The 14,069-nt window shown below is 36.0% G+C and overlaps 2 protein-coding genes across 2 annotated transcripts in view; one reads left to right on the forward strand and one right to left on the reverse strand.

Annotated features, from left to right (window-relative positions):
- LOC135700641 (uncharacterized) overlaps nucleotides 1-4,240 on the reverse strand; it is a 56,268-nt gene extending 52,028 nt beyond the window's left edge. Inside the window, exons 1-2 of the mRNA XM_065221207.1 lie at nucleotides 4,006-4,240; nucleotides 3,836-3,942 (exon numbers count right to left, since the gene is read on the reverse strand). The gene's annotated coding sequence lies outside the window, so the exon portion shown is untranslated. The remainder of the gene's footprint in view (nucleotides 1-3,835; nucleotides 3,943-4,005) is intronic.
- Nucleotides 4,241-7,359: 3,119 nt separating this feature from the next.
- Nucleotides 7,360-13,434, forward strand: LOC135700647 (cartilage-associated protein-like). Its single transcript, XM_065221221.1, has 7 exons — nucleotides 7,360-7,920; nucleotides 7,983-8,126; nucleotides 8,182-8,362; nucleotides 12,374-12,499; nucleotides 12,553-12,695; nucleotides 12,754-12,927; nucleotides 13,064-13,434. Exons 1-7 carry the CDS (start codon nucleotides 7,468-7,470, stop codon nucleotides 13,136-13,138), a joined length of 1,296 nt encoding a protein of 431 aa, XP_065077293.1. The 5' UTR covers nucleotides 7,360-7,467; the 3' UTR covers nucleotides 13,139-13,434.
- Nucleotides 13,435-14,069: the final 635 nt, after the last annotated feature.

A 14,069-nucleotide genomic window follows, 5' to 3' on the forward strand; every position in this document is an offset into this window, starting at 1 on the left:
AAACACAACTATGTTTCAGTTCGATTATTCGTAGTTAATTGTATAAATTTCATCAAGAGTAAGATCACCAGCCTTAAGAAAATTCACTTTTTCTCAGATGGATCAGGCAGTCAGTACAAAAATAAGATGACAGCTTTTAATTTGTGCCACATGAAAAAGGATTTTGGTATAGATGCGGAGTGGAACTTTTTCGCCATATGCCAAGGTAAAGGTCCATGTGATGCTTTGGGAGGAGTCTTGAAACGAAATGCTGCTAAAGCAAGTTTTCAGGGGCATTTCATTACAACTGCTAAAGAGCTTTATACATGGGCAATTTCTAAAATCGATTCAAAAATGCACTATGGCTTTTTTTTCAGACGCAGATCATAAAGCGATGGAAAGAAAACTTAAAACCCGTTATAATCGTGCCAAACAAATTTACGGAACAGTCATATCATAGTTTAGTGCCAGAAAATGAAAATTATATTATTGTGAAACGATTCTCGTTCTCAGAAGAAGAACATTCTGTGTAGCTTTGAAAGTATCTTTAAGCATGTTTTATGTCTACAAATAAAAAAAAATAAAAATTAATGAATTTTATTTCAAAACAGCCATGTGCATAGTTGGAAACCATAAGATTGTCTTATCAAAGCATTGATTCTAGTCCAAATATGGAGTAGATATGGAGTTCCAAACAGTCCGTGAAAGATGTACTACCCAAATTTAATATAAAAATATTCTATTTGAATTCCTATGCTATGAATCACTGTAGTAATTATTATTTACACATAACGCAAAAGTAGTCTAGGATCAGAAATTGAAATAAGTAAGTAATGTAACCATGTTTCATTCGATATGTATCAATGGAGACGCAGGGTAATCTAGTCGTATTGGAGTAATGAGCGAAATTTCTAAACATGATAATTTCAAAAAATCGTAACTCAAAAACGATAAACATTTATTTTTGTAAATTGTTTGCTCAGAAAGCAAAGCTTAACCTGTGAGAATTTTTTTTACAAGAAATTAGCAACAATTTTGACCATGATAAAAAGATTTAACCATACAATTTAACCATATGCTTTACGATTTGTGTTAAAATCGAGGTTAAAATTTACACAAATCGTAAAACATATTGGTAAAGTTAAGAACTTTTTGTGCAACTTTTATGAAAATATGTAAAAGTTAGCATTTTTGATAAGCTTTCAAATAAAAATGTGAATAGACGCAATCGGAGAGTGTAGAGTCTAATCGTTTCATCAGTTGGTGTGGAAATGCTCAGAAGCGAATATATTGTTTGCTAAAATAAGACAAAGCAAAGACAGAGTGCCTTTAGTAAAATGTGGGTCGCTTAAACCGATTTTTGAATGTATTACAAAAGCAGATTTGAAATCTCTAATCTTCTATGATCATCTTTACCAGAGCAGGTGAAAATATCTAATGAATACCTAATTCTGACCTGATACCAAAATTTGGTGTTGATCAGCATGACAAGCAAGAGGTGAAATACCAAAGAATAATACCAAAAACTTGCATTCAAAATACTTTGTAAATATCAAAAATTTATGTTTGGATACCAAAAGAATACCTGCATGGTATTGTTTTGGAATTGCATTTGCATAATTTGGTATTGGAATGGTATTGTGGGAACATTTTCTTTTTTGGTATTTTACCTCTTATGTCAGGCTTATCCATACAAATTTAAGGTATCGATATATTCGTTCCTGCTCGGGTAAGGAAGCCTCGGACATAATAGTTCATGAGATTTAATTTTGATAAACAGTTTATTTCAACATTTTTGAACTAGGGGAAATGGCTCTAATGGATCTAAGATTGAGCCCATCGCTAAAAATCTGCTATTTATCAATTTTATCTAGATGAACACGTGATTGGGACGGTACTAATGGATATTTTTGGTCGCTATTGAAAATTTAGGCGATTGCTGAATATATGTATGGGCCCAAATAAGGACCATTTCCCCTATACCGTAATTTACCAAATACCGGATGGTTCGTTATAGCGGATTTTTTTTATTAAATATTACGTCTATGTGCATATATTATGTGTGTGATAATGCTTAACGATACTCAAGGCGTATCGCTGTGAGATCCTTATTCTCGTAACTGTTTCGTAACTTCAATTGTACAGATAACAGCTTCCACGACACGTACCACAATGAAATTGTTACTTTATGTTTGCTGCACTGCAGAATACATGTAGTAGCAATTTCAGGTGAAATGAGGCACTAATTTCTAAGATTTGTATAATTGAAATTCCAAGTGGCCGGAGACGAACCAGCCTTGCGCTGATAGTCTCCTTAATAAAGAAACAACAACAAATTAAAAGTGAAAGTGCAAGTGCAAGTATAGCGTACTTGCCGGCCATTTGTGCACTCTACAAACAATTACCTTAAAGAACATTTAAATGATAAAAAGTTAAATTTTCATCGTAGTTTGATTTCAATCGCTAATTATAACCCAAAGTGGCGTATACGTCACTTTTTTGTCTCACGACAGTATAGGTTAACGAGATGCAATTCTTTTATTTTGAGCCTACCGTTAAAACTATGGTGTGTCGAAAGTTCTTTCTTATTTTTTCTACGTGAATGGGACTGAATTAATTGTTTAGCCACTTTCGCTTGAAAAGTTATAAACTTAGAAAAGTTAAAAATCAAGTGTGTGGTTAGTCGACTTTGCACCATACCATGCTGGAGGCAATGAATTCGAGTTCGGACCGGCGAGTATATTTTCGGGTTGGAAATTTTCTCGACTTCCCTGGACAAAGAGCATCATTGTACACAATGCGTAGGCTTAGAATGTTCTCTATTAATAACTGTAAATGTGCATAAGAACTTAACGGTGAGAGTAGAGGTAAAGTTCCAGCTCAGACATAATAGCTAAAGCGAACACAACAAAAACCAAATGATTCTAAACTCAAAAAATTTATCACATATCTAATGGATGAAATCCATGTGAATTTCACATAGCTTTCCTGTGATCACATAGCTGCAAATTCCACCACAAAATCACATGAATATTATGAGGCCGATGAAATTCATATGAAAAATCATTCAGATGAATTCCATTAATTTTGATTATGGATGAAAAGCATGTGCGTTTTCAATGGAAGCTACATGAAAACTATTTTCGGTGTAACATTAAAATATTGAATTAAAAAAGGAATGTTGTTAAAACTGTATTTGTGGTAATTTTAGTAACATAGAAACATAAAAAAATTGTGTTTGTGTAGAAACGAACAATCAACTTAACTGTTCTACGAACAATGGCTTTTGATCAACTTTGCATATTAAGGCTGTTATAACACATCTACGAGTAGAGATCCTTACGTTAAACTTTTTGATAGGCAGCTTCACACGCCATAGCACACATCCTCTTCACCTATACGTGGTGCATTTAGGTGAGCTTATTTGTTCGTCGTACCGAAAAACAACATATCGTTTTACTGGCATACACAGATTTTTACCGATATGTCCAAGAAGATTTATTAATTTTAGCGTTTTCTTAACGAATTCACTTTATTTTGCATACACTTATAGAAACTATGACCGCATTGTAACCCTTTCGAGTTGGTTTGATTAGACATCAGTATGGCACTAATACACACTATACAGCACCACTACGTGCTAGATCTCGTAATCAACAACATATAACATGTAGATTTTATTACCGACCTGTGAAAATGTTACATTATCCATTGTAACCCATCTATTATTCAATAAAACATAACAAGTAAACTAAAAGAATATGGTCCACTATTATTTATTTTTTTCAACGAAAGATCAATAATAACATTCTGCTCTGTATGACATGATTATCTTAGGAACACTGGTAGTACATACCTTAAAGTCATAATAATTCAGCAAAATGCACTATTCCTGAACGAAAATAACCCACGAAACGGTACACAAATATCTTTGTCAGTGAATGATGTAAAAAGAAATTGCAGCTGAAAGATGACGTCACATAAATTGCAAATTAAACTATCCCTTCGGAAAAATCCCTCACTCACTTGCTCAATTCAAACGATTTACATCTTGTTTCAGATAAACTCATTGACCTGCAAAACTTGTTATGTCATATTAATGGAGAAAACTTGAATCGAAAATAATTCCACTGATATTCAATCTACCACTCAAAATGGTGTTTAATTTACTTAAAGTCTATAATGTTTTGCTCGGTCTTCTTGCAGCTTTATTGTGATAACAAACACATTAAGGTACCAAGATAATATTAGCATGTAGTAGTGTGAAGTATTATAAGACCATTACTCTAGCACAATGTTGAAGTGTAGGAATAGAGAATCAGCTGCAAATCACGAAAGAGATAGACAATTGTTATGTTGTGTATTCGCCATGAGAAGAAGCAGTCAAACCATATATGCACACAACATTGTACCTAATTTATCAATTACGAGATATTGTGATTACAATTTCTTGCTTTGAATTTAAAATATTACGAGTCTTTGATGTAAATATGTTTGTGTATATTAAAACACTAAAATCACTTATATTTTATCAATTACTTTAACTTATTTCCCATTTGTAAATGATCAAAATGCGGGAAAAGCAAGTGTTTTCAATGTCGCCATGTAATACAGCTCACTTATAGTTAGCTTGAAAATAATTTCGTTCGATAAATTTTCACGGGCACTATTCGAATCATTCAAAGCAGTGCTCGAACAATTCAAAACAGAACTATAAGTGATACTCATACTAGCTGTACTATGATGTGAATACAATATGTAAGGGTTTGAAAATGTTCCAAGCACGCTACTTAGAACAATCAATCAATAATTGCTGCCTAGAATGGTCAATCGATTCTAAACTATTATTAAATTAAATAAATTAAAAAATAGTTCGATGGGACATGAAAAATGTTTATTAAGCAGGCTCCACAGCACTGTCCGTGATTGCATAGTCAACGTAACCACCAATATCATCACTGATGAAAAAACGCGGTTTGGTTGTTTTCCGCCGAACAAGAATATATTTTAACAATTTCATTCAAATAATATGTCCATTTAATAAAGATTAACGGTTAGAAGAGGACCGAGGGGATTTTATGATCTTTATTTCCGTATTGAGTATCAATGCTACCGACGCCAGAAAGTCAGCTCCCAAAGCTGGACCCTACACACATGCAAAAGAACGTAAGAATTCCATAAGAAACACTTATGAATTTTAGCCACAAGAAATCAGCATGAATTTCATTGATTTGCCTTATGAAAAATAATGTTGACAAAAAAATAATAAATCGGAGCAGACTGGAACCGAACAATGGACGTTGAGATTACGGAGCCCGTGTTTTGACCACTCGTCTTTCAACGCTTGGGAAAATAAAAGGTTAAAGGCGTATAAGAGCTACCTCATGTTACTCGAAAATCATTCATAAGTCATGCTTATGAAATTCATATGTGTTGTTCATAAGTTGAGCCTTATGAAATTCTTTAGTCTATTTGCCTCAGTGTACCTATCGAACCAAGGACCGGGGACCAACGGCATTACTTCCCTTGCGAAGGAAGGCGTTATCGTGAACGTAAGAATTCCATAAGAACCACTTATGAATTTTAGTCATAAGAAATCGGTATGAATTTCATTGATTTCCCTTATGAAAAATAATGCAGACTAAAAATTAATAAAACGGAGCAGACTGGAACCGAACCATGGACGTTGAGATTACGGATCCTGTGTCTAGACCACTCGTATATTAACGCTTGGGAAAATAGAATGGCTAAGGGCTGCCTCGTGTTAGACGAAAATCTTTCATAAGATTTGACATTCAAATGTGTTGTTCATAAGTCGAGTATTATATAATTGTCTACGCAGAGGGAGGGGGCGGCAAGAATCCCAAAAAAAAAAACTGTCTACGTAGTTAATGAACAGTTCCCAGCTCAATAAGTATTGGGTTTATTGATTTTTTTCAGGTTCTCCCATCAAATTCCCGGTTACTTTTCAAATACCGGATTTCCAGATTTTCCCGGTTCGCTGGGGTTTAAAAGATCGTGGCGTGATCAGAGATGTTATGCCTCAGAACATCCCGGCGGCGCCGACTGGGATTGAACCCAAACCTGCTGGGGTGAGAGGTAATCACGCTTACCACTACACCACCGGCGCCGCTATAAAAGTATTCGAACTATCAAAACCATATGATTTTTTGGTCTAGATAAAAATAATTTGTCCAGAATAGATCAGACACGAACCACTTCATAACTTTTCCGGGCTAATGGCTTAGCTAATTATTTCCCGCGAACACGGAGCAAGATGTCAGTAGTGTGGTTTGGTCAGAAATTTTATTGTTTTTGATATGGTCATTCATGTCGGTTTGTCGGTGCTAATAACGCGAATTTCAGACAAATTTTCATAAAACTTCGTGTATCTCAGTTGTTTGAAGATGTACAGCTTATATGTCTTTGGCAACTTTTCATGAAATTTTACGTTGTACAGCTTTGCCGAAGACAGCAAACCTCTACAAACTTAAATTTTTTCGCCGAGATTCCAACAGCCGAGCAGTTCTGCAATATATTTTGCTGAGATTCAGTAAAACATTTGCCGAGACTCAGCTAATAAATAACATTTTGCTGAGATATCAGCTAACAAACAGATATTTTGAAGAGATATCAGCAAAAGTGAATGCCGAGGTAATCGGCTGTTGGACATTTTACCGAGCTTGATTAAGTGTGTATCCTCTATAACCTCTATAACCTTTTTTGTCCTAACTAATCCCATGAGCTTCACTGAACACATGTCAACTAAATTGGATGCAATCCTGTAATTATTTTTTTCCTGTTAGATTTAATCCTGACTCACTGTACACTGCTGACGGTTAACAGTTCCTTCCGATGGTTGATTTAAATTGATCTAACCTTCGTCATTGTCTCATTGTACTTTGGGCAAGGCCCAGGACCATATTTGATTTTCAAGCTGTGTATCATTATTTTTCCTTCTTTTTTTCTCTTGCATCTTGTTTTTCTGAAACATTTTTGACAAACGCAAACGTAGTGAAAAAATCTACTCTTATTGTTAGTGATATTGTGAAATTCAAAAGTTTACAAATCCGTCCACTGGGAGGGTTGTAATAGACGAAAATGTTTGTTCCATTTTCTCACTCATTTTGTCAAATATGATGCTAAAAGAGGACAAGTAATAAACTGCTGTCCGCAAAAATCGTTTTTAATTTGGCAACACGTGTAACAAGCACAGAATGCACACGCCGGATTGATACTCATGTATGTTTCACCACTACTATGTGTGTTACATCGTTCCAACAGTACTCACAACCACATATACATGCTATGATCAAGTAGTAAATAAACTCTACTCGATCGTACACTGATTAAAGCAAAAGGCACGCAGACGGAAACATCTGGTTTCTTATGTTCTTATGTCTCACAGTTAAGACCGGTCCAGCCAGAAAGTGACTGAATTTCGATGCGTGGTTCTGTTAAATTATTCGCTTGAGCTACTAATTCATAATGTTCCGCAAGTGTACATTGTTAGCATATATTTTACTTACAACACAATATGTTGTAGCAGAAGATACTGAAAGTAACAACTGGTCGGAATCATTCATTGATCTGTACGAACGAGGAGTGCAGAGTTATTTGTCGAACGAGTTTGAAGATTGCGTGTACTTTCTGGAGTTTGCTCTTGATAAGTACAAAAATTACTATGAAGCTACAGCAAATTGCAGAATTGAATGCGAGTACAAGAATAGGGATATAAAAAATAAAGGCGGTTTTCTCCATCCCAACGATCTGGAAAATCTTCACTTTTATGAACTGATACTCAAACGAACTCTATGCCTTACAAAATGTCGAAATCGTAATTCTAATTACTTACCATTCGAAGGCGATTTTGACAATTATTTTATGGATATATTTCAAAACAGAGAAGCATACTCTTATCTGCATAACTGCTACACAAAAGTAAGTATGACCATATCGTCCACATATGTGCATCTATTATATCTAGTTGGACCGTACTTCAGACGAATCAAGTAACGTTAGCAGCATCCGCAGCATTAACCTACATGGTTAAACACCCCGGTGATGAGATTATGAAAAAGAACTTCGAGCTTGCTATCGAGAAACCAGGCGTTGATAAAGAGGGAATTGTGGATTTGGAGGAAAAGGCATGTAAAACTTGATTTAAGGTTAAAAATTTTTTGGTTAATGATTTTATTGTAGAAATTTGTTAAGCTATTCGTTGCCGGTATACTCGCTATTAATGACAAAGAATGGCAGACTGTCATTTCAGTCATGGAAAGTTCGGTAATGCAATTCATCTATGATGAAAACCAGTGTCGAGCATACTGTGAAGGAGAATTTGATCATGGGTTCATGCCCGATTTTGTGTCAGCCATTGGAAGTAAGTATGGAAGTAATTAAACGTTCTCTCTATCGTTTTAAGGTTCAATTTACTTTGATGTATTTTCGAAAAATTCAAATGCAGTTTTTTTTTCGACGCATTATTTCAGATTGCAAAAAGCTCGCGTCATTCTATTCTTGTTGCTATTTTACACAAAATGACGCGAGTTTTTTGCTATCTGCAATGATGCATCGAAAAAACTGCTTTTGTATTTTTCGAAAACGCATCAAAGTAAATTGAACCTTAAAAGCTGTTTTTGTACACATTGAACGGCACAAGTATTTGTTAGTGCTGGTGCTGGAATGCCTCTTTACTATAGGAAGCACTGGCTATTTTTTATAAACGTGAAAATCAGCACACTTTAATTTTTAAATAATATCACTGTGCCAATTTGATGCCGAGAGAAAATATATATATACCTACATATTTGATTAAACTGTGATCCCTTGATTAAAAGTCTAGAACTAGGTACCGAAATGGGATATTATTAACGATTTTCGCCATTTATTGTCAACCTAAGCATGTTGAATTACTCGAAAAATACTCGAGGAACCGTTGTTCTCATCCTGGAATATGCCGAAACACATTAGGGGGTACGCCAAGAAATATTCCATGGACGGCGGAAATGTTCCAGTTTATATATTTATATTTCCAATTGAAAAATTGTCAATCATTTCCTTGTTTTCAATTAAATCACAATGCGTAAAATCTTTGCTGCCTTTAGAGTTTTGTACATTACCGGACATAAATAGCTGATCCGTTAATTTATTTCTTTGTACTTCCAGAATATTGAAAACGGTATTGAAACGCTTTCCTTAAATTGCTCAAACTACACAGACTCAGTCATAAATCAAGCTCCTCATGACTATATCTTTGAATATTTGGTAAACCATCAGTCATGATTTCAAATTCTTTAATACACATCCTGGAATCTATTGGCACTTTTTTGGACAAACAATATTATAAGATGGTACATTCATGAGTCCGGTACTGTAGAGTAGTTTTCCAGCCTACCGCCAATTACACTAACTATTTGAGTAATGTGAAACTAAACATTTTAATAAACTGTACAGACTGAAGTTATCAATTTACACTTACCAAAACTCAAACTAATAGACAAGTGAAGTTTATAAAAGCTATGCAAATTTTTACAATTTTTTTATCGAAATATACAGGTATTCCTCGATAACAACGCCGGTGGTGTAGTGGTAAGCGTGATTACCTCTCACCCCAACAGGCCTGGGTTCAATTCCAGTCGGCGCCGCCGGGATGTTCTGAGGCATAACATCTCTGATCACGCCTTCCTTCGGATGGGAAGTAAAGCCGTTGGTCCCCGGTTCATGAGTTGATGGGTCGATAGGTAGGGTCCAGGTGTGGGAGCTGCCTTCCTGGCACGTCGGTAGCATTGGTGCTCAGCACGGAAAACAAGATCGACGGAAAAAACAAACCAAAGGAAAAAAAAAGGTATTCCTCGACATAACATTCACTTATGTTGTTAATGATTGATGATGAATCTCATGGTCAATCTATACGTTTTTAAATCATCTCGTTCTTTGAGGTGACCTTGTTCTTTAAATATCGACATTGAAAATCATAAGGTACAATTTTTATTGATCTTTTGCTAAGGGGTACGTCACTCGAAAAAGGTTGAAAACCGCTGTTCTAGACTTTAGCTCAGGTGACCATAAAAATGTCAAATATGTAAACATGTGTATGTCCTGGAAATTCGAGTTGCACAGTGTAATTGTTAGACTGGCCAACGAAGGCACCAGCAGCACTTTTCGCAGAGATGTCGGGGAATCCATTATCGACGTCACGTTCCGCAGTCCGTCGCTGGTCGCAAACATGAATTGGAGTGTGCGAAGGATACACCCGTAGCGACCATCAGGCGATCCGATATGGCATCGGCCAACGAAATACTGTGGCAGTACGAAGGACGAGAACTTGCGACCGAAAGTGGAAGACGAAGGCCTGCTGAAATGTTCCCACAAAAGCTGAAAATCATCGTGGAAGGCCTTTTCCCGAACCACGACCAAGTGACCTGACCACCTACACCGTACGGAGAGGGACAAGGACGCAGACTTACGAAATGCATATAGAGTGAGCACGGATTGTCGGAGAGGCAATTAGGATCAGGCATACCAAAAGTACCGCCTAATGACAGTATTTCAACGGCTGTCGCTTTCTTTTTCCTACGACAGCCTTGAGATTGAGCTATAAGCGACAGCCCACAGTGAGGCTGTTATACGACATGCAACGTTGCCGTCTTGTGCAGTACACGACAGCTCGTTCTTAGTCATGTATTTTGTTCGTTGGGCTATGACAGCTTCGGATGTAACGTTCCTCGTACATACAATAAGCAGTCCGTAAAACTGCCGATTCGTTGCTACTGTCTTTGAAATTTTGTTTGTATGTCGTAATACTGCTACTACACTACCAGTGTGACGCCGAAGCTCGTTCGGTTGCTATCACGTTCGTGCTGCCCATTGCAAAATTTGCATGCGATTTTTTTTTGAAACGCGCGGTCTTGAGCAGATTAGACATTTCGACGTTCTGGCGAAAAATATAAGCCTACCTGACACCAACCTGACTTCTACCAAACCCCAACCCGATGTTGACCCTACATAAACACAGAAATTACCCGACATCGAAACGACATTTGACCGAAGTCGGTCATAAATTGACCTTACATTGATCCGACATCGGGCCGACGTGTCTGTTCGGGATCATTCTTCTGGGTATCTTCCATACTCCACTGCCGTATATCAATTGTATATAATGTTTCGTGACAGCCTTTTCGAGACAGCAACTTGGGTAAGCTGAGGGATGTCGTCGGTTTGTGTCATGACGACAGAAACATTGAAACCCTGGTCATAAAAAAATGTAATACAGCCTATTCGGTTCACTACGTTCCAAGCACGATGATTTTTGCAAAGCGGGTGTAGATGCGACTGTTCTAATACAGCTTTCATTCTTTCGTGCGTGCGCTGTTGCCAATACACTTCGAATTCAGATCTGAACGTACGGTAGCAAGCGGTAGTAAAGCACACAAAGCAACAGTCAATTCAGGTATAAATCAACTGTCGCGAGAAGGCTGTACTATTTGGAAGCCTGGTTAGGATTCCGAAAAGGGACATCAATTGGATGCAATTTGGACAGTGGTCGATAGAGCCGAAAAGGCATGCAAACAGAAGCGGAGAGGAGATCGATATTGCGCCGTGATAACGAAGTGTATTCACACTTCCAGAATAAAAATACTTCTTTGAGGGTAGGGTTGTGAGCAAACAGAGGGAGAGAGTTGGTTTACGAGAGACAGATTGAAAGAGTAAGAAGGTGAGGGTACGAAGGCAATATGCAGGGTGAATTATAAACGGGATTTGGTTGAAATACAGCATTGGAGACGAACAGACGTGTTTGGTGTTTTCTATAAAGGATAGAAGAGCTCCACTACGGGATCATACAGCACGTAACTATTTAGTAATAAAATTATAGTTGAAATTTATATGGATAAACAGAATTAATTATGTGGATGGTAAATAAACTTAGCTGAGCGTTCCAAAGCGTAGTTAGAACATACGGCATTTCATCTCCTACCACGGAACAGGAAAGATTTTACATTCAACTTATATCATTGAGGGACACGTGGGATTTGATAATTATTACTTGAAACACCTTTTAATACCATTTCCGTGATTTCATTTTAAATTTTGCTCGATCAAAATTGAAATCTAGATCTATCTTAGATCTGAAGATCCTGCCAATAAGGGAAGTTCGAAAACGTTATTTTTGAGGTTAAGATTTATTCGATGTTTGACAAATCAGTTTGAAAATTATTCTCTAAGTTTTTCTATTTGATATGTGGAGATCCGGACCGTTATTTATGTTTCTGACTTTATCAAACTTGTTCAGGTGGAATAGGTTTTCAAATCAATTTATATTATACTTAAGAAGTCACCCACTAACAATTGCTAAAAATAACTCGCAATGATTATGTTTGGTGTTCAATTTTAGATCACTTCGCAAATGTGTTATATTGCAAAAGAAATTGCACGCGGGAGATGGGTATGGTGCGCGGAAAGTATTATTACAACTTATTTGCCGGTCATTATCAGTACCTTCAAATGGCGTACTACGAAGGTAAAATATTCACATAAAATAAGTGAACGTAATAATAAGGTAATTCATTTCAGCTGGTAAATTTGAAGAATCTTATCGCGCAGGTTTGAGCTATTTATTGTTTAATAAGGGCGATATTGATATGTTGAATAACTTAAAAATGATCGAAAAGGAAACCAAGGGAATGCTTAACGAAAATTTCTTCAAAGTTCGTAGGGTACGAAAACAATAGATTCCAATGTTAGTTTTCAAGTGATAACAGTAGTTTATTTCAGGAAGCAAACGAATACCATGATAGGAACTTGTATGAAGACAAATTAGCATCGTTTATAAAAGAAGAGTTTAATAATCTCGCCGATTCGGAAGAGGAACTCATAACCGAGTCATCTAGCGACGATCAAGGAGATGAGAATGAAGCTGAAACCAAAGATAATGATGTAGACAACGAGGTAAAACCTAAGTGGATTGATTTTTATTTTATCGTAAAAAAGAATTCATCATTTTCTAATCAAATTATACCTCGAAAAAATGCATGATTTAAATGCCATGATCTACTCTTATTCATAAAAAAATCATACATTTCAGATTGAGCAGAAAACATTCATTGAAGATATGGTGTACCAAACTCCAAGTAGGGGATATCAACGTGATGAGCTCTAACAAATTCCTGGTGCCAAAGGTAAACTTAGTTAGTCATAGCTATAACAATACAATGTGGGTACATAAATAAATGTTCTTACCTGTAAAATATTATTTGGATTTTTCATTTCATCGGAACTGTGATCATTAAAGCAAACTAAATCATATCGAGTAAATGAGACATTCCGTTTTAGATTTATTTTTCAGTTTAATTCCTCACAAACGAACAAAGGCCAAAGGTTTTAGCCCACTCGGATTTATGTTCTTAATATACAATATGCGTATGTAGTTGGTTCAATAATAAAGGTCAAACAAAACTGCTACCGTGTAGTTGTTGTGCAAACAAACTTTTCTAATGGATTTGAATTTTCATCGTTTCGTAAGTAGGAGTTGTTCATTTCTTTTGCTATGCTAATATCTCTTCTAAATGTTCTGTCTATGTTAATTCATTGAATATATTTACAAATTCCTGTCATTTTTCTTTTATTGATTCTTCAATTATTTGCATTGGTTGACACAACCAAAAATCACAGCTAATCTCTAGTTTTAATTTTTATCAATTTGTAGAGTTTACCTACCGTCACTATCGACTGATCACCAATGTTTACTAAACAACATTGAACAGAGCCCAAAGGCAGTTTGGTCAAGAAAACCTAGTCCAACTTACGAAGAATTTACGCACGACTTTTCCGTTTTTCCTATAATTTACATGTCTAAAGAGTATATCATATTCACAAAAATATTGTTCGCATTCTGATGGCGTTCATTCCAACCTAAGAAATCAAAGTGGCACATTTGAGGGATTTATTCACAATAGGTGTGTTTAAACATTGAAAGTGAACTTCCATTCTGTCGAACAATTCTACGTTACGTTACGTCCAGTTAGAATCCAGAAGTAAAATATCAACTTTATCTTGGCAAGCATTTTTATTGCACATCACACAATTATTAA

The sequence above is a fragment of the Ochlerotatus camptorhynchus genome, unplaced genomic scaffold, assembly GCF_037179485.1.
Source record: "Ochlerotatus camptorhynchus isolate MF236.1 unplaced genomic scaffold, CSIRO-AGI_Acam_v1.1 ptg000140l, whole genome shotgun sequence".
Lineage (NCBI taxonomy): Eukaryota > Metazoa > Arthropoda > Insecta > Diptera > Culicidae > Ochlerotatus > Ochlerotatus camptorhynchus.

What these genes read in the sequence shown, in the direction of transcription:
- LOC135700647 (XM_065221221.1), top strand. Translation starts at nt 7,468, where the DNA reads ATGTTCCGCAAGTGTACATTGTTAGCATATATTTTACTTACAACACAA. An exon ending in TTTTGTGTCAGCCATTGGAA is followed by an intron (nt 8,363 to 12,373) that starts GTAAGTATGGAA and finishes GTTCAATTTTAG; the next exon opens with ATCACTTCGCAAATGTGTTA. An exon ending in ATAATGATGTAGACAACGAG is followed by an intron (nt 12,928 to 13,063) that starts GTAAAACCTAAG and finishes CATACATTTCAG; the next exon opens with ATTGAGCAGAAAACATTCAT.